The 21,918-nt window shown below is 33.6% G+C and overlaps 3 protein-coding genes across 7 annotated transcripts in view; 1 reads left to right on the forward strand and 2 right to left on the reverse strand.

The window, feature by feature from the left end:
* On the reverse strand, window positions 4,772–10,060 carry LOC104700813 (uncharacterized protein KIAA0930 homolog). 5 transcript variants are annotated; one of them, XM_010416410.2, is made up of 12 exons: window positions 9,751–10,060; window positions 9,292–9,481; window positions 9,119–9,193; window positions 8,648–8,754; window positions 8,279–8,339; window positions 7,876–7,935; window positions 7,722–7,796; window positions 7,101–7,235; window positions 6,313–6,367; window positions 5,603–5,725; window positions 5,079–5,200; window positions 4,772–4,971 (listed from the first exon to the last, which is right to left on the reverse strand). In XM_010416410.2, exons 1-12 carry the CDS (start codon window positions 9,780–9,782, stop codon window positions 4,945–4,947), a joined length of 1,062 nt encoding a protein of 353 aa, XP_010414712.1. In that variant the 5' UTR covers window positions 9,783–10,060; the 3' UTR covers window positions 4,772–4,944. The 5 variants fall into 5 exon arrangements, with proteins under 5 accessions (XP_010414712.1, XP_010414711.1, XP_010414710.1 ...); XM_010416409.2 differs by having other exon boundaries at window positions 8,648–8,757; XM_010416408.2 differs by having other exon boundaries at window positions 5,079–5,290; window positions 8,648–8,757.
* LOC104700815 (protein PHLOEM PROTEIN 2-LIKE A10-like) lies at window positions 13,378–14,853 on the reverse strand. Its single transcript, XM_010416411.2, has one exon. It carries the CDS (start codon window positions 14,651–14,653, stop codon window positions 13,514–13,516), a length of 1,140 nt encoding a protein of 379 aa, XP_010414713.1. The 5' UTR covers window positions 14,654–14,853; the 3' UTR covers window positions 13,378–13,513.
* Window positions 16,932–21,918, forward strand: part of LOC104700816 — an 8,577-nt gene continuing 3,590 nt past the window's right edge. Inside the window, exons 1-11 of the mRNA XM_010416413.2 lie at window positions 16,932–17,467; window positions 17,551–17,911; window positions 17,990–18,064; window positions 18,179–18,241; window positions 18,354–18,539; window positions 18,620–19,171; window positions 19,277–20,020; window positions 20,121–20,402; window positions 20,507–20,659; window positions 20,889–21,289; window positions 21,436–21,898. Coding sequence (XP_010414715.1) covers window positions 17,115–17,467; window positions 17,551–17,911; window positions 17,990–18,064; window positions 18,179–18,241; window positions 18,354–18,539; window positions 18,620–19,171; window positions 19,277–20,020; window positions 20,121–20,402; window positions 20,507–20,659; window positions 20,889–21,289; window positions 21,436–21,898 — 3,633 coding nt within the window. The 5' untranslated portion in view covers window positions 16,932–17,114. The remainder of the gene's footprint in view (window positions 17,468–17,550; window positions 17,912–17,989; window positions 18,065–18,178; window positions 18,242–18,353; window positions 18,540–18,619; window positions 19,172–19,276; window positions 20,021–20,120; window positions 20,403–20,506; window positions 20,660–20,888; window positions 21,290–21,435; window positions 21,899–21,918) is intronic.

The following is a 21,918-nucleotide window of genomic DNA, read 5'->3' on the forward strand; positions in this document are numbered from 1 at the left end:
CCTTCCTGATAGATTTCTTCTATTAACACGCTTCAATCCTTAAAAAAAGATATAAGAAACTGTTTATTGTTATTAAAGACGACTATATAAAAAATCTTGGAGGATTAAGATTAGTTACCTGCATATCCGTACCTTATAAAAACTAAGTCACTATTACTTACCTTTCAAATTCTTAAAGATTGGTTTGCTAATGAAAAGATAAAGCTTCATATGATTAGGTCATTTCTTTCATTGGCTGACATATTATTTATATAGTACATTCTTCATGATAGATTTATGTGTGATATCATATTATTTAGAAAGCAAATAATATGATATCAACCAAATATCTTTGAAAATATGACAATTAAGAATTAATGCAAAGAATTTTGTAGTGAGTTACGGAATATCCCATTTAATTCTCGTCAATCAGTAATAATTAGTTTATTTGCTTATACTATAATGTCATGCTAACGTATGTTAGATGTTGAGCTGGTAAGAATATTGCATAATAATATTCAGTTTCTAAATGAGATATATACAGAAATAAATGTATTTTTTTCTTACAAAGTTAAATATTTGCTAAAATTTGATTTTAACTATTTGGGTTATCGTGTTTATGAACGTTATCTTCGTCATAATTATAATTGAGAATGTAATCTTTTGTTTCTCAAAGTCCTTTTATTTACATTCAACTATTATAAAGATGTATTAAAATAAGTTTTGAGCATTTAATCTCGATCTCTTAAATGATGGTGTCATGATGTGTATGGCAATAAGCGTAAATTAATTTGATCGATTAATATAGTTCCATTAATTGAGTTAAGTAGAAATGTTATTTTAGGAAAATCTGTAGGGGTTAATGTTGCAAAAAAACAAATTAAATAAGATAAACTTCAAAGGCATAAACCAAAATGTACTTCAAAAATGTTAATATAGATGTTAATAAAATCTGTTAAAAAAAATGTTAATAAAATAAAACGGAAATCATTAATCTTTTAACGTGATTATGACATATATCATGTTATTGATTGTTTATAAAGTTTTTATTTTGAATTGTTTATAATTTTCAAATTTTTATTATGTTATATTAACTTTCTTTCAATTTGTCAATAAAAACTTTGATTGGATTGGTCATAAAATCATTGTACTCGAGTAGATAATTTTCACCAGTTGTTCATCCAAAATATCTTTGGAGTAAAAACATTTATGGTTAAAAAAATTATGTCACAAAACAATTTTAGTAATTATAAGAACTATAATTATGCCACAATGAAAGTAAAACAACATAAAATTTGTTTAATTTGTTTAAAAGACATTTTAGGTGGTGATAAAGAGCATACTTTAACAATAAAATAATTTTGGGTGTAAGAGCATATTTTTAATGGTAAAACATACAGTAAAATTGTACATGGTTATTAATTATATGTTGTTTTGATGAATTCTTTGAATGTAAAATATTTTGTAATAAGTTGTGATATGTTCTTGAAATTTGACAATAATAATGTTTGTAATGATGAGTATTTGACAAAAGTTTTGGTGGGGTATAAATTAGCTTTAGATTATTGTAATAATTTTTATAATATATTTAAGATATAAAAATATAAATAAGTGTATGAAGGTAAATACAAATATGATTTTTTTCTCTAACTAAAATTATTAAAATATTTACTTCAAGAAATATTTTTTGTTTCAATTTTTAAAAAATTGTTTAGGGTTTACGATTTCTTTTCTTCAACAATTTTAAAACCCGCACATCGTGCGGGTTCTGATTTAGTTAGTTATAATTATTTCTTCACGACCGAGCCAAACTCGAACCAGAATTAATCCAACCGATTGGTCCGAACCGAAGTGATAAATTTCAGTTCTACTTTGAGGTACACATTTTCTGAAACCCGAATCAAAACCAAAAAAAGCCAAAAAGCTGAATGCGAGCAGAAATGGTTTTTTTTTTCAACAAACACTCTATTAAATTAACGGATTTAATTTTTTTGTGCCCCTCTATCTAAAATTCTTTTCTACATTATTCCCATTAATTCTACTGACCTCTGTACTTTCACAATAATTCTAATTTTCAGTTTTGCCCTTTCTTTTAATATTTATTTATTTATATAAATAAAAATTATTCATAAAAAACTTAAAAAATAAACCAATCATAATGCACCTCTTTTTCTCCATCACGAACTCGTTCGTACAACAAAGCACCTCCACCATTAAAGCTTCACCAAAGCTCAATTTAGGTAAAATTCTTTGGCTTGTTAACTGTTTTTGTAAGATTTAACGTTTTTGAAAATCATATATGATGCAGGCACACATATTGTTGTTTAATTTGTACTCAATGGAGATTGTAGATTTTAAAATTCATCATGTTATGTTCGTTGGGTTCATCTAATTAATTCTCCTTTGTGTTTCAGTCGATTACGGTCAAATTACGTTTAGAATTTATAGAATTCAGTGGTTAAATTGTACTAAACTGTAGCTAGATAAAAGTCAATTTTGCTCTGATTTCCAGATTAAGGTACAATTGGTACTACTGATACAACTAGTATTATTGAATATTGATTCAAGGTGACAACTATTTTAATGTCAGTTTTTATTCATTTTCAGAGGACAATGAATTCTAATTGTCACATATTTTGATTGCAGGAGATATTGTTTAAAGAATGGAGATAAAATACAATAGATTTTAAAAGAAAATATTTGTCATGCTCGTTTAAAGAAGACTATATTTTGTGTTACTTATTGTTCATCACACTCGTTTAGTGAATACTATTTTTTGCATGTGGAACTCACTAAAAATGTCGAACAAATCATATTTAGTTATAGTTTTTTTTTTGTGTTTCTATCGCGATACAACTAAATATAATTGGTACAACTTAGTTTACTAGTAAAATAAAATAAAACTCATAACAAAACAATGTTATAGAGTATTTATTTTTATATTACTATCTTCTAAAACCATATTATTGTGAATGAAATATAAAATTATTTAAAAACATTTGCCACACCAGGTCTCATTTTTACTTCAATTACATTACACTTTTATGATTACTTTGTAGATATTAACCTCATTAGTATGTGAAACAAAAAAAAACAACGTATTTTAACAAATATTTTTATACGAAAGTATAGGAAGTGTATTTAGGTACTTAATGTAATTAGTACAACTACAAAAAAGATTTATAATCTTAATAACAACTACTTATAAGTTTAAACTATCAAAGTATAACTATGTTTAAACCAGTACAACTACAATCTTGAAGTACAATTACTTACAAAATTTAAGGATATTTTATTATTTTTTTGGGCGGCACATGTGTTAAATAATGTATTTTCTATCTTTTTATTTAAACATGTGATTCATGTTTAAATCCATTTTAATATCAATTTTAAATTTATTATTACTTTATTTTTGTTAAATTCACCAAGTTTTAGAAATGTTTCAGTTGTACCTAAGTGTTCTAGTAGTACATAGATACTCTTAGTTGTACCTAATAGTTCTAAAAGTATAGACAAGTTTTCTAGAAAAAACGAGTTCCATTAAAAGTTCTCATATGTTTCTGTATTCTATTTTGCCTTGTAAAATAATTTTCTTAACTCATATTCATCCGTGAAATATCTTTCTTATATTAGGCGTACGCTTGGCCCTCAAAATTACCCTTGTCTTTTTTTTTGTTCACCTTCTTCATCATCTTGACCATGGAGTTTTCTACGTCTTCTTCTCAGAATTTTCACTATAGTACGAAGAGGCATTGACACATGGATAACAACAAAAATACACAACAATTGAGATTTCAGACCCAAATTCAATCCCTTAATCATCATACTTTGAATTATCCAAATTGAATCTAAACCCTGAATTTCATCAAATTGGTCTTTGATTTGAGTTTAAACCTACAAATTGACCACCAAACTCTACACAATTCTCACTCGTCTAAATCAAAAACCTATCGATTATTAATAAAATTCACAAACCATTTTCGAATTGGGGAGCTTTTACGTTTGAGGAGGAGAAACCAATCAACATCAACGTAGATATTAGAAGATGAACGACAACAGAGATATGTAAGAAATCGACGAGCAAGTAACCATAGACGAAAGACAGAGAATGAGAGAGATAGAGATGGGGGATGAAAGTTTCTCTTTTTGCATTTCAATTCAGTCCGTCGAGATTCAAAGTGAAAAGGGGGGAAAAAAAAGTTGGATGAACCAAATTCTAGTTGGGTTGGTTAGATAACCCGGATCGGTGGTGGTTCTCTTTGACCAATATTTTGATTTTAGAAAAAGGGAAAAGAAATTATTTTTATAAGGAGGAGATATCAGAAAAGTTTTTTGTGAAGAGGTGCACACGAGAAAATCACCGTATTTTGCTTGCATAACACAAAAGATAACAAGTTTTAAAGCTTAAGTACCAATATCTATAACATAGATAAAGAAGTATTAAAACCATAAAAATAGTGATATCCACCAAAGAGATAGACCACATGAAGTGATGTGAGGCTGACCAAAACCAAATTACTGACCGCAGAACGACAAATTGTCATACAAAAACTCCAAAGGGTTTTCAAAAACCTAACTCGCACTAAAGATGGCAAATTTTCAACTCCTTGAAAAGGGAGGCATTGGGAACAAATACCCAAGAATCAAAGTGCCGGAAAAAGGGTCCAAGCACCCTTGCCACGCCATGTTGAAAAATCTAAATCGAGTGGATAACGTGTAGGAAAAGACATGTAGGACGAACATAAACAGAAGTGTTTTAAGTAGAGTGAAGCCTACACCAGAATCTATAGAGTTGATGATGATTCACAACTTTACTTTCACTTTTATTGCTAAAGGTAAAAACAGTGGTTGAGAGGTAAACCACAGAGTCATGTAACGGCACAAAAGGAATATTCAATCAACGAACAAACAAACCAATAGACAAAACACACAACTTCTATCTCCTACGCTTCATTCCAGATTGTTCTACTCCATGTTCACCGGTGGAGATGCCTGAATAAACACAACAAGCGGAAACAATTAGCAAAACGGTAATAATATATCTAAAAGATCCACTAGTTTTCAATTGTTGATGACCGGTGTGGCTAAGGAGAAATCACCTTGAATAAAAGATCATGAGCAATAGTATCCCATGGCAATGAGATGGACATTAAGCAGCATTTAAGAGGGAACATCTCGTCTTCATCGTAAGAGGCGGTAGCAGCTGCTATTGCATGTTTAGCTGCGACAGATGCAACAGATGCTGCTTTACGGAAAATGGAGCCAAGATCGATGCTCTTCTTTGAAGACATTGGTGAAACAGGACCTACAACTACTTGGCTCTGATCTGAGAAAACCAATTCTATACAATCATCTCTTAAAGCATACTACCGTCTTCAATATACATTTCAACAAATCTCCTACTCAACGTTTTCTTGTCCACTCTCTTAAGACTATGGGGAACAATAAACAGTTCGAAAGCATTTGATGACCAATGTTAGATTTAGATAGGGCATTGAAGTTTTTTTTACTTTTTACGTTCCATGGATTATTAATGACTACATAGAGAATATAGGAAAAACTAACATGGAGACAAAGAGCTCAGATTATGTGCAGCCATACAAGAATAAGAAAGTAGCAGTACCTATAACCCCAGAAACAGCTACTTCAACTTCTCCACGTCCTCCTGGACCTCTCATATAAAGTCGGTCTGCTTTTCCTGTGTTATGACCCAGTGATAGAAGGCTTCCGAACCGATTCCTCCCCCCTATGATAAAGGATAAAGATAACAGACAAATTAAGGAGAAAGCGTGAAAATATCAATTGGCCCCAATCGACAATAGCTATATAACTTATATATACAAGGCCACAAGTAATAGTTTTCAATGAGTCTTTAAGCACTTGATTTCTCAAAAATTTAACGTCTACAAGTTAACTGTGTAGTCCAGCGATCTTGAAGCTGGGTACTGTTTAATATCACTCCTAGTTGACCTCTAAATAAACCCTATTTCTTCCAAAATTTCCAGTAATGTTTTTGGCTCAGCAATGCATTCCACCAGTGAGCAAAGCATTAACATTAAGTCCTGACAGGTTCCATGACATCAAAAACCATTAATACGTTCTGTGATGCAAGTTCGAGAAGTAAGTTTCATACTATCAAGAACCCTTAATATATCCTTTGCATTAAACGTCTTGGGAGAATATAAAAGATCGAGATCAAGGATATTCCTAAGAACTGAGAGGAATAATGCAAATAACCAGCGAAACAGAGTATGAAGACCATGACTACAAACTTTGCTAGAAAATTGAATTAGATTGATGCATAAAACATAAAGGAAGAAACTGTATAGTGACCTTCATAGGCTTCTCGAACCATTTGATAGCTGACAAACCCAGAAAACAAAGTAACCTGCAACCAAAAGCTCTGGCATGTCAATCCTCTTTTCTCATTAGCAAGTACCATGTAATGTGTCCATAGGCCTTTTACAAACCAAATATGCTTAAATCTAATAGTTCTTTCCAAAAATCACATATCATACTTCCATATAAGCATCAACCCTTGCAAGCATCAGTGAAACTATTAGCAGTTTACTCCATATGACGATGGTAAAGATTTTTTCAAAGCATTATGTATACTAATAACCTTCTCACACGAAACAGCTGAACTTCAACATACAATTTAGATCCTTAAATAACCTATATGACCGAGAATTCATTCAACATGCAGCATACAAATCATTCGACAGACAGGATATTCCAGGACTTCAGTCGAAAGAATGGCCAACCCAGAAGCTAGACTAGAATACTTAACATTATAAGACTCATTGCACCAAAATCCCTTGAGATGGAAAGAAGTTGCATAGAGATCTATTAGAGAGCTCAACACAGAAGTCATCTTGATGAAAAATAAAAGTCAAACGTACCGCCAAAAGTATGGGGAATAAGTCATGACCCTCACATGTATAAAAAAAGTTATGCTAGCAAAGAGATCAATACCTTTAGTTCTTTTTCACACAAAAGAACGGTTAACGTTACCAATATTAAAGAATCTCATCAAAACTCATAGAAAGTAGCAAAAGAAAAATTGGTACATGATTGGCAACTGCTGAAAATAGTGAAACATAGATAGGAAACAACTAGACCTTAGGATCTTTCACACTTTTGGGTTCAGTATTTGTATTAGAATCACTGGAATCTTTATCATTTGCACTTGGAAATGCTGCCCCATCATGAGAATTAAGAAGTACGCAATAGCAATGATCTTTTTCGGTCAGAACCTGCAAACATTAATGACAGAGTCAATGAACAAAATTGGAAAAAACTATGGGCAACTTTCCATGCATGAACCTAACCATATGACTTAAGTTCTGAACCATAAAGCCAAACTCATTTGTGCCCAAGAAAACTTAAGAAGAAGAATGGCAACCTCTGAAGAAGATAACTAAAAAGTAGGCACTAAACTCAAATAAGGAGTTAAAGCAGCACAAAAGGTAGTTGAAATGTGATTATCTGAATTTTGTGCCAAAAGCCAACTAATGAATGTATCATACAAATAACAAAATATTTTACTATCCAGCTAAGGTGAAACTAAGAATGCATGTATCTAGAGTTCATGCACATTTTCTCAACTAAAAGCGATTCTTCCAGAGATGATTTCATTACGAACAAAATGTCACATTTCCATAGAATCCATTCCGAGTGAAAGGACAATGTAACATATTTGTTGGCAGGATAATACAAAGAAAGGGAGAAGAAAATATTACCACAGCATCAAAGGTTGAGTCAAAATCATCTACAGCAAAACAAATTTCTGGGTAGGCCGGTGTTGTCTCCACTTCCTAGGTACACAACAATGGAAATATCAAACACAAATTCCAAAAGGGCAAACACTGCTACGAGAAAAGCGACTATACTTGCCTTCTTTGAGTCCAGATGAAAATTAACGCGACTCGGTGATGCATATACAGTTTTTACAACCTGCATAATACGAATGTCAGATCAGAGAATATGATCATCATTGGCTTACAGACTATGAAACCAACTTGATGCTCAGAAAGAAAATCCAATTTATGTTTGGTCCAACACCCCTGGGGAATGTCCTCTCCTTATCAAAAACGAAACTGAACTCATATTCCGTTTCCTTACCCTTTTCTTAATAGGTTCATTGATAAAAACAAAGCTGGGCTGATATATTTTGAACAGTAGAGTATATAACTACTCTTTGGTTTCAGTTTCTTTTTCATATGAAAATATTTTAGAAGAACTGAAAAGCCAAGAGAAACAATATTATCTAAAACTCTTAGGAGTTAGGATCTCTAACCTTGTATATAGGAGAGAGTTTTGTGTCTTTACTTCCTTGGTACGTCTTAAGGGCTTCATTGCTAAAACCACGAGCAGTTTAAAGACAAAAAAACATATGATAAGTAGACCACAGCACAGGTCACAAAAATAACTCAAGGTCTAATCACTGAAACGAAGAAGATGGTATCTAAAATTCCAACCAAATAAATAGCTAGACTGAAGTAATGCCTTATGCATTAAGATGTGTTTGAACCAAACGCAGGAAAGCAGGATAGAAATATTAGCAAAAAAGCAATAACAGAATACGAATTGTTAATTAATGTAGATTAGACTGACAAGAAATTAGTACATGATGCTGCTAATCACAATATGCAAGTACAGCGGTTACCTGCAAATCGCCACAGTAACAGTAAATGATGTGTGCGCAATCATATTCAAATAAAATGATTTCCTCCAATCAACTTCAGCCAAACTTTCACCAAGAAGCTCATCCAACTGCTTCAAAATGGAGAAGAAATCCATTACCATGTCTTTACAGACAGTAGATACAAGGTGCAACACCAAAAACAGATGGATACATTCAAGCGTCAAGGGGTCTAGCTCCCAGATAAAAAGATCTGATAGATCATGAAAAGCTTTGACAAATAACAATCCCTAAGAAACATACATGTAGTACTGTCGCTTAAAGTAACCTACCCCACCCAAATAAAGAAGAAGAAAAAACGACACCCCAGAAGAAATCAATTTTTCCCTAACAATGTTAAATCCGTTACAAATTCTTCTTCACAATTGAAATGTTCTATATGACAGAAGGAAACCTCATGTGATAAGACATGACCAGATATCTGTATTTTTTTACCTTAGGTGCCCACCTGCGCACAAAGTAAGGAGCTGGTGCTTCGTCATTTTCAGTCAAACCATATGACTTACAACTCTGGCAAAAAGTAACAAAACACTCAACAACATTAACAATCACCATAACTCCATGTTCTAAGTTTTCGGCTCAGATTAAAAGGTGCAAGCTTTACATACCAATTTCCTCACAAAAAATAGAAGATCATCGTCTTGTCGCCTCCTTGACTCCATACAACGAATGAAGTACACATCAAACACGCCATGCCAGAAATTAGAGTCCATTTCTACATCAGACGCATCTTGCTCATCAAGAGACGTATTTCCTAACGACTTCGAGTGCTTCTTCACCATACTAAGAATCTCATGCCTGAGAAACATCAAAATCAAAAAAACAAAATCAACTTAAAGCCACTCTCCAGATTCTCGATTGGAGAGTCAAAATCAATCAAACTGACATCTGTTTTAGTATCCGAATAAGCAATTTCATGGTGGATTTACAAAATCAATCACTTCAATTTGAGTAATACTAACTAATAATTGTTCAGTTCACACCGAAACTACTATGGAACTAAGCACGATCAAGCATAGAAACACAAAAGAATCTGAAATTGTGTGATCTGGACTTGTTTTTTTTACCTAGAAGGAGTCGCTTCTCCATCGTTGAGCATTTTTTTTTTCTAGCCTCCGATGATTCTACTAAATTCTTCGGGAAACGTTGCGACGATCTCGTGATTGAATTGGGTTATTTTTTTTTCTGGTCTCTCTCTTTATCTGTGTGACTGGTTCGTTTCTAAGTTTTGCTGAATTCGATGAAAGAGAGAGAGAGAGAAGGGGACATAAAACGCCGATCTGATTTGGTTTAGCGTTGTTAAAAGTTAGCGTCAACCGAAGCGGGGAAACCTCAATAACTACCGATTGCTACAGTGAAATTTACATTATCATTTTTTTTTTCATTGCCTTACAGAGTCTTAAAGAAAAACAATTAATTGCAAATATATAATAAATGTATGATTCTCATTTTAGACGTCAAACATGTGTTCCCCCAAAAAAAAAAAAGGCAACTTGTGTATAAATAAATCAATTAGAAAATTTAGAAAAACATAAATTATAACCGTAAATGTCTCTTTAAGAGAAAACAAAAATTTGAACAAAAGTTTTTGATTAGGTACGTGATGTTTTTTTTTTTTTTGATAAAGCAAGTTTTCCATAGCTTTATCGCCCGTTGAATTCAGTTTTCTGGATTTGGTTTTTAATTTTAGATTTTGCTATTAGATTTTTGTTTTAAGAATTCCCATAAATTAATATTTGATTTTTGAGAAAAAATTACATCGAAGGAGTAAAAACTAGATTTTCTGAATTATATAAGAACTAAAAGAAAAAAAAATCTTGAATGAGCTAGAGACTACAACAAAAAAAAACAACTTTTTTTCCAAAATTTACAAAATATTCAAGGCCATTAACTATGTCCTTTGCATCACCATTGCTATCACTAAAAGCTTTTCATGTTCTTGTGGGATATCCACAAGTCAAACTAAATAATATTTTCTATTTGGTGGATATAGAAAGTAAACTTCATTTTTTGCACAATTAATCAATACATTTGTATCATGTGCTCTACTTGGTGCACTAAGCATATACATATATGAATTTCATACTAAAGTTATGTATATAGTATACATATTTGATCGTAAACATATGCATATATGAATTTCATACTAAAGATATATATATATATATATAGTATACATATTTGATCGTATCTTCCATTTCCAGTAAGGTTCAACATATGTACTAAAACTTACTAGTATATGTAAGTAGGTTTTATGATCATCAGAAGAGAATTAATAAACTCATTGTTCATTTTATTCTATTTCCTTTAAAATATGGTATTATCCTTCAAAACTGAACATACTCAAATTCATTTTCTCCTGAATAAAACTAAAAAATTTATCAAAAAAGTTCAGCTTATCTATGTGGTTGATATCTTTCACCAATATTTTGGATAGTTTTATCCTAAATGAACAAAAAAATTCAACCATAAGCTTAACAAATGCAAAACTTACGTCCTTAAACCAAACTAGATTTTCAATTTTGATTTGTTTATTGCTAATCAAACCCCAACGACCACCTACGCGTCAAACAAATATTATCGACAATATACTCACATCAAAAATTTATTGATAATAATAGAGAATCTTTACTGCATCAAGAGAAATATATAATATACAAACACAATAAAATAACTCTATCAAAATTACCGAGAACAGAGAATGCACCAAGTCTTGTCATTGATCATGAGTTAAACAAATATCAAGTACACGCAACTGATCTTCTTTCCAAGTGACAACAACATACATATAAATAAAGAAATCCAAAGAATCAAAACATATTATTTTAGGCTACAAATCCAACCATCTTATTTACTATCATAATTAACAAAAAAAAACCCTACGAATTTCATCCAAATTAAAAGCATACTTTTTTTTCTTACCCTTCTAAAGCACAACTAGAGGATATTTTACACAAAATCGTAAGAAAGTGATCAAAGAAAATATGAACAAAGAGAAACCATTAGCACAACACCAAAATAAACATGAATAAAAAGAACCAAAATTGTAATTTTCAACATCAATCATCTAAAACAACTATCTCAAATCGAACAATTAGATTGGTTAGATTGGTTATCCTCTCACTGTTAATGGGAATCGAAAAAAAAAAAGAATCTATATAACAATGGCGTACACAATATATTTTGAAATAAAAAGAATGCAATCAAAAAAGTATTGTAAATGGCAAGATGTACCGCTATGGCAATCTCATAAAGACCAGTTCTTCAAAGCTTTCTCCACTCGACATACTTGGCACAATATTCGCAGTCTGCAGCCACGTGTAGATTGGTACACAAGGTTCTGGTACTCTTATTCCACCCCGAAGTACTTGTTTCTCCACTGGCTTGTGATCCACAATCGGCTATCCACTGGTGATCGCATCAAAAAGTGGTCCTCGGGGCAACAGGTAAACTATGTTCTTTGTTCAGGTACGGAAGAGACCAGGGATCACTTGTTTTTCACCTGTCCTTACGATGCCGCCATCTAAAAAGACGTGACTCAGCCTCTGTTCTTGTTCCATTACTCAACGGATTGGAGCTATTTGCTACCGCTGCTCACCTCTCCAACCTTCCCCTTTCTCTAACGGTTTGTGCTCAAATATGTTTTTCAAGCAACTCTTTATTATTTGTGACGTGAGAGGAATGCTCGGCGACATGGTGAGGCACCCTCTCCACAAGTAAGGCTCATAAAACTCATTGACAAAACCATCCGCAACCGACTTCGCTCAATCATGAACTTACGTGACCACCGCTATGATGAAGGACTGCAACTCTGGTTCTCTACAAGAGCTTATGCTCAGCCCTCTATCACTACCTAAGCTCTAATTCTTAAGCCTTGATTTGGAAACTCTCTTTAACAATGAAGCCTTTATTGTAAACACGTTTTTTGGTTGATTTTACATTCATTCAAAAAAAACATTGTAAAAAACGTTATTAGTTTTTGGTCTCAGGTTTTCTGCCGTTTTTTCGTCCAACTATTTCTCACCGCTTGTACCAATTTCTATTACCAATCAACCCAACTAAATTTTGTACCATTTTACTTTTTGCCATTTTACAAGGTTAAAAAGACGAGAAAAAAGATTTACGAGCTTTGGTTCTGCAACCTATATCCTTAGGATCTAATACAAGACCAAATTCACTAGAGAAGATTTGGACTACAACATATGATATACAACACAACTGTGCCTACCATATTTTTTCACATGGATTTCTGAAACAAGTTCGGCGAACGAAATCGATAATGCACAACTGTACAACACATAAGCACCATACCAATATGTTTGACTATCATCCAACAACATTGTTGCATTATTGTCTTCTCTACCGATTGCAGTTTCCAAATATATACAACCAACGTAAGTGTTTTTTGTCACCATCCCGTCATATTTAATAACCACGATTAAAACCTTGTGTCACACACACTCCTAACGCCTGTTTTTTATACTCTTTACTACATCGATAAGACTTACTTTAATCACATTTAATGTTAATTATAACGCTACTAGTTTAATTAGTTTAGGATTATGAAACATATTTCCAGCCTTACGTATCATGATATAAATGATATGATGAAATTTGGCTAAAAATCTGATATTGGTGGATTAATCTAAAGGAAACAAATGGTGATTTCTATCATAACTTGACTAATTTGTAGCTCAAGAATCCTCTATATAAATAAGAATCAATATGTGGGCACATTAGACTGCCAAAAACTCTACGTTATTCAGCTCCAAGTATAAACCAATAGATCTAATGTCCCTAACAAAACGAGCTACAAGATCGATCAGATAACTAGAAACGCTGGCTTAAGCAAACCGGAGAGCCTCGAATGATACTGTTAAAGATGTGAAAGTAAACCGCAAGACAAACAGTGATTATCACCGAAGATTTGGCACCAACGTATCCAACTACTTGACGCCCTCTCTCCGTAACTTCTTCATGAATCACATCCAAACTCCTTTTAAAGCTTTGCGACATTTTCAAGATTACAAATTCAAGAACTGATCTCATCGTCTCTAGCGTCACTCTTCCCGTAACATCAAACATGAACTTCCTATTACTCGGCACAGCTAAAGTAGTCGTAAGCGCCTCAGCCCACCCATTACCCGAATCTTCTCGATTACTCGACTTCCTCAGGAAAGAATCGTTTTTCTCCCCTGAAGATGTGAAAACATCGTGAGATGTTCTCATGAATGTCTCAAGAGCTCCGTTACAAACCGAAACAAGAACATCTCTAGCACTATCTCGATGTTTCGGATTCGTCAAACCAGAGAAGATCTGATCATAAGTGTTGATCCCAACCGTCTTCTCGATATACACCGATACAGCTGAGCTAGTGAACCTCTCAATACAATCTGCTAAAAGCTCTCTACACTTATCATCACTAAGCAAACTCATCCATCTAGGTTTTGAAGAATCAGTATCACTCTGATCAGTCTCATTAGAGTAAAAACCAAGAACAAGATTCTTAGCAAAGCTACCAACAACAACAGAAACAAAACCAGCTCCTTCCTCTGAGAAAACTCTATCAACAAAACTCGAATTCGTTTCCTTTTCCTGATCCGAATTATTCCCACGGAAAACCCCAATCGCTACAGCTTCAGAAACCCTAGCTAACGAATCAGTGAACTCTTTCGATTTCGTAATCTTAGCTAACTGTTTCAAGCTATTGGGGATTTCATCAGAATCGGAATTTAGAAACTCTTTCAAATCTCGAGAAACGATGCTTATCGTCTCCGCCGAATCGATTACGAGTTCGGCGAACGAAACGATGCCTGAGAAGAGTTTCGCAAGACGCTTCGTCTTCCTCGCGATGTATTGAGAATTGTAAACCCTGTAAACTCCGTAACCCGAAAGACCGAATACGGAGACTAGAATCAGCCATTTCTTTCTTCTTTGTGAACCTAATTCTCCCAAACGAACAAGGTCCATCAAAACTAAACAGTAAAATTGAAACTCAGAGAAAGAGAAAGAGAAAGAGAGAGAGGTCTAGGGATTGTAATGATATGAGAATTGGGGAATTGTTGAAATCTTGAAATAGAAGAAAGTGATGACTTTGATTTACCAGATAGATTTGGGTACAGACATGAATGTGTAGAAGCAAGAAGTGAGGAACTCAAAAAATGCGAGTGAGAGAGAGACGATACAAAGAACAAGTTGAAGAAGAAGACAGACGAATCTTTAGATTTTTTAAGAAACCGGACCGGTCTAACCGGTTCAACCGGGAAACGTTCTTTTAGGCAAAATAAATGTATATGGTTTTTTTTTTCCTTTTTAAAGCATATTAAAAAAGGTAAGTAATATTTTCAGATTTACCTCTAATTATATTATTTAAAATATATATTTCCATAAAATTAAAAAAAATTAATAAATTGAAATACTTAAATACAAAAATCATAATTTCTTTATATTTTGTAATTATATAACATTCTTATATCATAATATAATATTAATGTTATAATTTTCAATAAAAAATTCAGATTTATAAAACTTAGTAATATTTTCAAAAAAGATAATAAGAGAATAATATAGAAATGAAATAAAAAGTATTGACTAGTGTTGATACGAGAAACAACAACAAGATTGATATTAAAGTGAAATAAGATCTCGGCAGACTTTGGTATAAATCGATAAGAACAACGAAGAATGACGAACTGGATTTTGTATTGATCTTTTCTTTGTATTTTTGCATAAAATTATATATCTCTTCCTTTTTTACAAACTTCGAATATTTAAACTAAACGATCCCAAACTTCCGCTAAACCTCCTCGTGCAATTTTTCCCGCGATCTTTCGACATTATCTCAGGTGTGACTCAGCGTTGCAGCAAGATTCTCTTCCTGGGCTCGCGTTAGGCCCATTGGCAGACTTATCTTTCGTTCCTTAACGGGCTTCTCTACGAGCCTTTTCTTCCTCGAAACCCAACACCAACAACTAGGAAAAATTAAAGGTAAATAAATCATATGTAATAAAACAAAAATAAAATCTGTCAAAGTAATTTCTAGGTTTTGATTTACAGATATTATATTAAGTTTCAATTCAGAAACCATCAATTCCAAATTTAAGTTCTATTTAACATAAAGAAAATATTAATCATTAGAAAAAATTAAAGAAATATCTCACAATGTAGCCCATGTTTTTGTTTAGTAATATTTAGATTTTTTTTTTTGTTAAGATATATATTGATTAGCTTTAAAAAATCAGAAAATATATATATATCTATTTAGAAATCACCTATTTATAGTGCTACAATAGCTTAAGGAGCAAGTTTATTAAACTTGAAAGCAAAGCTACTTATTTGAAGACAAAATAACCTATGGATAAGGTTGCGAAAAAGGATGTATATAGAAGGGAAGATGTTTCCTTAACGAGGAAATAGTAGATTAGTAGATAATTTTCAAAAATATTCATTTTTATGTCACTTTTTAAAACTAGCCTTTTATGTTGTTAATTTTCAAAAATACTCATTTTCTATGTATAAAACAACTAAATCCTAAGCCATAAACTTCAAATACTAAATTTTAACCCACAAAACTATGTCCTAAATGTAAAATAGAGAATCCAAACCTAAAAAAAATTCGAAAAATTAGTTTAACATATTGTAATTGTGTAAAACAGAGTAAAATTGAAAATGTTTTTTAAAAAAGGGGTAGAAAAGGGGTATCGCAAAAAGTTATTTCTAACAAATTTTCTAGATTAATCACATGTTTAAGCATGTTTTATAACAATTAGTACTTAGTAGTACTTTTCTTTATAGTAGTTTTTAATGTTACCTCTAATTATATTACTCTTTTGAATATTTATTTACTCATTGAAAATAACAAAAATAAAAAGGTGGTAATTAAATATAAAATCATACTTCCCTTATTCAAATTTAATGTAAATTTTTTTTTTTCAGAAAAGATACAATGTCATAACACTTGCATATATAAAATAAAAACTATTGACAGTAAAGTAAAAGGAAATAAATCATATCTAAATACAATATCAAAATAAAATATGTCAAAGAAATTTCTAAGTTTTGATTTCTAGATATCATTAAGTTTCAATTTAACAAAATTCTTAAGAAATTTAGTTTAATAACCATATTAATTAATTTTGTAAAAAAAAAAAAAATACATTACAATAACACTAAAAAATTTATGTGGCCCTAAAATACCCTAATTATTTAACTGTTCGTCGTCGTTAGGCATCGAACCCGTCATCAAGAACTCGTCATAATATCTTCCTGCTCTCTCAATCCTCCTCTGATCCCGCCATGATCGTCTAACTTCCCACTTGTATAAATCAAATTCCCAAAACCCCTTCCGACGAGAGATTTTTAAATTTTCCCAGCCGCCGGAGAGTAATCGACTGACTTAAATTTCTCGTTAACCTAAACCCTAACCGGAGAGATGGATTCGATTGTATTCACAGCACTTGATGAGATCTGTTGTCAAGGAAACACAGGGATCGCTCTCGTCTCTCTCTGGTCACGTCTCTCTCCTCTCTCTCCTTCCGTCAAAGCTCATCTATGGAGTAATCTTCTCACGATCCCTCAGCTTCAATTCAAGGCGAAGAACAACACTCTGTACGGATCATCACATACTTCAATTCAACAGCTTGAAGATGCATTGAGACTCGATTTGAAGATCATCGCTAATGAGAAACTCAGAGCTAACTTCGTTGGCTTGTACGATGCTCAATCGAATAACGCAACTATTCCCGCGATTCAGCGTCGCGTTCTCGAGCGTTTGGCTGTTGCTCGGTAAGCACAAATTCGTGGTTTTTTTTTTGTCTTTAGTTACTATATTAAGAGTTTGTGATGTAACATTATATTGTTGATGTTAGTGATAATGGAGATGCACAGAATGTGATTGCGAAAGAGTTTGGTATTGAAGGTAGGAACTTCTTCTATAGTGTGAAGCAGCTTGAGTCTAGAGGTTTGATTGTTAGGCAACCAGCAATTGTGAGAACTAAAGAAGTTGATTCCAAAACGACTTCGTGTATTACTACAAACATGATATACTTGACTCGTTACGCCAAGTCTTTGGGGTCACAGCAGAGGTTTGAGATTTGTAAAGATGACTCTGTGTCGGAGCATGAAGATACTACTGACGTTGGAGATAGTGTAAAAGAGGATACGCTCATTAAAGATTTTTTACCAGCAATGAAGGCAGTTTGTGATAAGCTCGAACAAGCTAACGAGAAAGTTAGTAAATACAAAGGATTTTTGTTTTATCAAGCTGGATCTTGCTAGTTGTATACTCATTTTTTTCTTGTTATGCAGGTTTTAGTTATCTCGGATATTAAGCAAGGCCTTGGTTATATGGGATCACATACAATGCATAGAGCTTGGAGAAATGTAATTTATCTTTTTTTTTTCTTGTCTTCTTACTTCACTTAGATGTATCTGTGGAAGCTTAATTCCTGTTCAATTAGAATATTCTGAATGGATCTTCTTGTGTGATAACATCAGGTTTGTCGCCGGTTGATAGACTCTCATTTAGTGGAGGAGTTAGATGCTATGGTGAACAATAAGGTGAACTATATACTCGGCATCTTATGCCAATAATTGTACTTACTTAGCGTTTCTGTTATGTTTTATTTGGATATAAAACTGTTTTTTTCTTCAATCGTCCGTTTTTTTGTAGGTTGAAAGATGCCTCCGTTTGTTAAAAAGATTTTCAGAGAAAGAGTTTAACTACTCTGGGAAAAAGCAACTCCTTAAATTCGGAAGGAGTATTCAAAAAACAGAACAGATTTTGGAGCTTCCAATAGATAATCAAATCTATGATATGGTTGATGCTCAAGGATCTAAAGGCTTGGCTGCTATGGAGGTATTCAGTTGATGGATAAAATTGCTTACTTTAAAAAACTGGGAAGGTGGAATGTGTATTAAATTATTGTTTTTTACCAGGTATGTGAAAGACTTGGAATTGATAGGAAGAAGATCTATCCTCGGCTTTGTAGTATTTGTTTAAGAGTCGGGATGCATTTACGGGAAGAAAGCCACAAGAAGACTAGAGTTTTTCGAGTTTGGACTTCTCATCATGCTGCATCCAAGTCTTCTTCTAATCTGTTTCCTGATAAAGCTGAAAATATTTGCAGGGTACATAATGATTTTAACACACCCAATGGTAATAGTGGATTGGCAAAGACCTCTACAAAACACGGTATTGCAGCTTCAGATGCTAACTTATCTACACCTGCAAGTTTAAATGATGCTGAAAGAAATTCAGGAGTTCGTGGTTGTTCCCCATCTAATGCCAAAAGAAGAAAGATTCATACACGTCGTAACTTACAAGAATCATTCCATGATGTCGGTGATAAAGTTGTTGATGCTGCAAAGGGCTCACCTAATTTGGCTGACCATCTCGTTCTACCGAAGCCGGCTAAAACAAAAGTGCAGCAACCTCATGCTACTATTGAAAACTCTCGGAGAGAGCAGAGAATACTTGAGCGTTTAAATGTACTTGCTGTTCTCTTTATCCATGTTACATGCAAGAACTATCTCCTTTTTTTTTTTTTTTCCTTCAAACTGACTATTTGTTTCTTCTTTCTTTGCTGGCCAAAGGCGGAGAAGTTTGTTTTGAGAGCCGAGCTCTACAAATGGCTTCTCAGTCTTGAGAAGGACAGGAGCCCCCAGGTGGATAAGAAGACCATTGACAGAATTCTAAACAGGCTTCAAGAAGAAGGACGCTGCAAATGCATTGGCTTTCGTGTTCCAACTGTAAATGATTGTGGTCGTACTCGTTGCTCTGTGATAGTTTTGCATCCATCTGTTCAAGGATTGACTGGAGATGTAGGTGGTGAAATTCATGATAAGATTAGATCTTTTGAATTAGGATTCCGTAGCCAGAGATTGTCGAAGAGCAAAAGCAACGAGCCAATTCCAGAAATGAATAACGTTAAGAGAGTCCAAACGAATGTGGATTTGGATGCGCGAGCTAACAAACCATCCAAATCAGGAGCTATACGAGCTAAAGGGGTTGTGCTTGCAAAGATGGTTCGTGTGAAGCTTCTACACTGTTTCCTTTGGGACTATTTTAGTTCTTTGCCCGGCTGGAACAATGTGTTTTCTTCTATACACGATCATAAATATGAGAATTTGTTTGCACTTGAAGATGCTTTTAGAGCTATGCCACTCGAACTATTCTTACAAGTTGTTGGATGTACTCAGAAATCTGATGATATGTTGGAGAAATGCAAACAGGTTATGTATCTCTCTGAGCTTATTAGCGAAGAGTATAAGCTTCTAATGGATACTCATGCGACAGGGAGATTATCGATGCTTATTAATATATTACGCCGGTTGAAGGTAATATTAATTACTAAATGTAACCTAAAGTACCATATTTCATATATTTGCAGTTAATAGATGAATAATGACATAGCGTGTGTCAATTTTTGTTTTGTAGTTGATTCAGATGGTAAGTAGTAGACTCAGACGTGATGGGATGGAAGAGAAGTATTCTAATTTAACACATGCGATGGAGCTTAAGACGTATATAGAGGAACCAGTGTTTGTTGCTGCTACATCCAGTGACATGTCTCTTGATTTTCGTCCACGTATTCGTCATGACTTTATTCTGTCGAATAGAGATGCTGTTGATGAATATTGGCGAACTCTAGTATACTGCTATGCGGCTGCTGATCAAGGAGCTGCTAAGCAAGCGTTTCCGGGATCTGTTGTTCAAGAGGTATAAGCTTGCTCTTCTATATTATGGCTTACTTATATATACAACAATTAGCTGCCTTTTATGTTATGTTTTCAGAAAACAGTTTCTAACTGTCAATTCTTTAGGTTTTTCGTGTCCGCTCTTGGGCCTCAGATCATGTCATGACAGCAGAACAACGTGCTAAGCTTTTACAGTGTATTACAATTGATGAGAAGGAAAAACTCTCATTCAAAGAGTGTGAGAAGATTTCTAAGGATCTGAACCTGACCATAGAGCAGGTAAACATGTGTTTTGTTTGTGTTGTGTATAGTATTAGAATTGTCTTAGTCACCTGCTTAATTATATGGAGAACAATAGCTAGTTTGGCGAATAGTTTCCTTATTTTCCTTGATCGTAGAGACCATATGCCGCCTGAGAAAATTGATTTCTTCAATGTCTCAGCTTTAAAACAGCCACCATGAAGCTAAAGGAACCTGTATGTTCTTAGACTTTTGTTTTTCACTGCAGGTCATGCATGCTTATCATGCCAAGCATGGAAGACGGTTGAAATTAAAATCAAAAGATAAAAATAATGCTGTAGAAAATAGTCCTTCATCTTCCAGGAAAAGAAAAAGAGCATCCCTCTTAAAGACTATAGGAGAAGGTGACAGATCCATACTAGTAGATGGACATAAGGTCATAAATACTGAAGCCATTGATGCCTCAAGTAGTGAGAGTTTTCAAGAATTATTACAAGAGGAGCACACCCCCATTCCAATGCATCAGGAGAGCAATCAACAAGAAAATGCAGAGATAAGGGATCTTACTGAAGATGAAGGTCTGTGTTCTTCCATCATCAACCAGCATGCAAGTTCAAAGACCACATCAATTCCTTCACAAAGATTTTCATGGACAGATGATGCGGACAGGTACGCTTGACACATCCAATGAACGTTTAGTAGTATATTCATGTGTTTATACGAATGGTGATGGATCATATATCATATTGGTTCTTGTTGTAAGCATTTTATTATATCTCTGATTGATACAACTGACACAAGTTTTCGCTGGTCAGGAAATTGTTGAGTCAATATGTTAGACACCGTGCAGCTCTTGGGGTAAAATTTCATGGAGTAAATTGGGCTTCAGTTTCAGAACTGCCTGCACCTCCTTTAGCTTGCAAGCGACGGATTCAAACGTTGATGAAGAATGATACATTTAGGAAGGCGGTCATGAGGCTTTGCAATCTACTCACTGAGCGTTATGCAAAGCATCTAGAGACGAAACAGCCCGAGAGCAACAGTTCACATGTTCTTGTTAGACATTTATCCCAGGAAATTGGTGGAACTGAATCCGATTGTGTTGAGCATCGTAAAGATATTTGTTTTGATGAAGAAATATGGGCTAACTTCAATGAAAAGAGTATAAGTCAAGCCTTTAATGATGTTCTTGAGCTCAAGAAGATGGCTAAACTGGTGGCGTCTAAACGAGCAAGAACTAGCTCTCGAGAATGGTCAAACAAAGATATAGTTGATGAGGTGAAACCTTATTACTTACT

Source organism: Camelina sativa, chromosome 7, assembly GCF_000633955.1.
Source record: "Camelina sativa cultivar DH55 chromosome 7, Cs, whole genome shotgun sequence".
NCBI classification, from domain to species: domain Eukaryota; kingdom Viridiplantae; phylum Streptophyta; class Magnoliopsida; order Brassicales; family Brassicaceae; genus Camelina; species Camelina sativa.

What these genes read in the sequence shown, in the direction of transcription:
- LOC104700815 (XM_010416411.2), bottom strand. Translation starts at nt 14,653, where the DNA reads ATGGACCTTGTTCGTTTGGGAGAATTAGGTTCACAAAGAAGAAAGAAA.
- LOC104700813 (XM_010416406.2), bottom strand. Translation starts at nt 9,782, where the DNA reads ATGCTCAACGATGGAGAAGCGACTCCTTCTAG. An exon ending in GTTACTGTGGCGATTTGCAG is followed by an intron (nt 8,340 to 8,647) that starts GTAACCGCTGTA and finishes TCGTGGTTTTAG; the next exon opens with CAATGAAGCCCTTAAGACGT. An exon ending in AGCTGTTTCTGGGGTTATAG is followed by an intron (nt 5,306 to 5,602) that starts GTACTGCTACTT and finishes TGGTTTTCTCAG; the next exon opens with ATCAGAGCCAAGTAGTTGTA.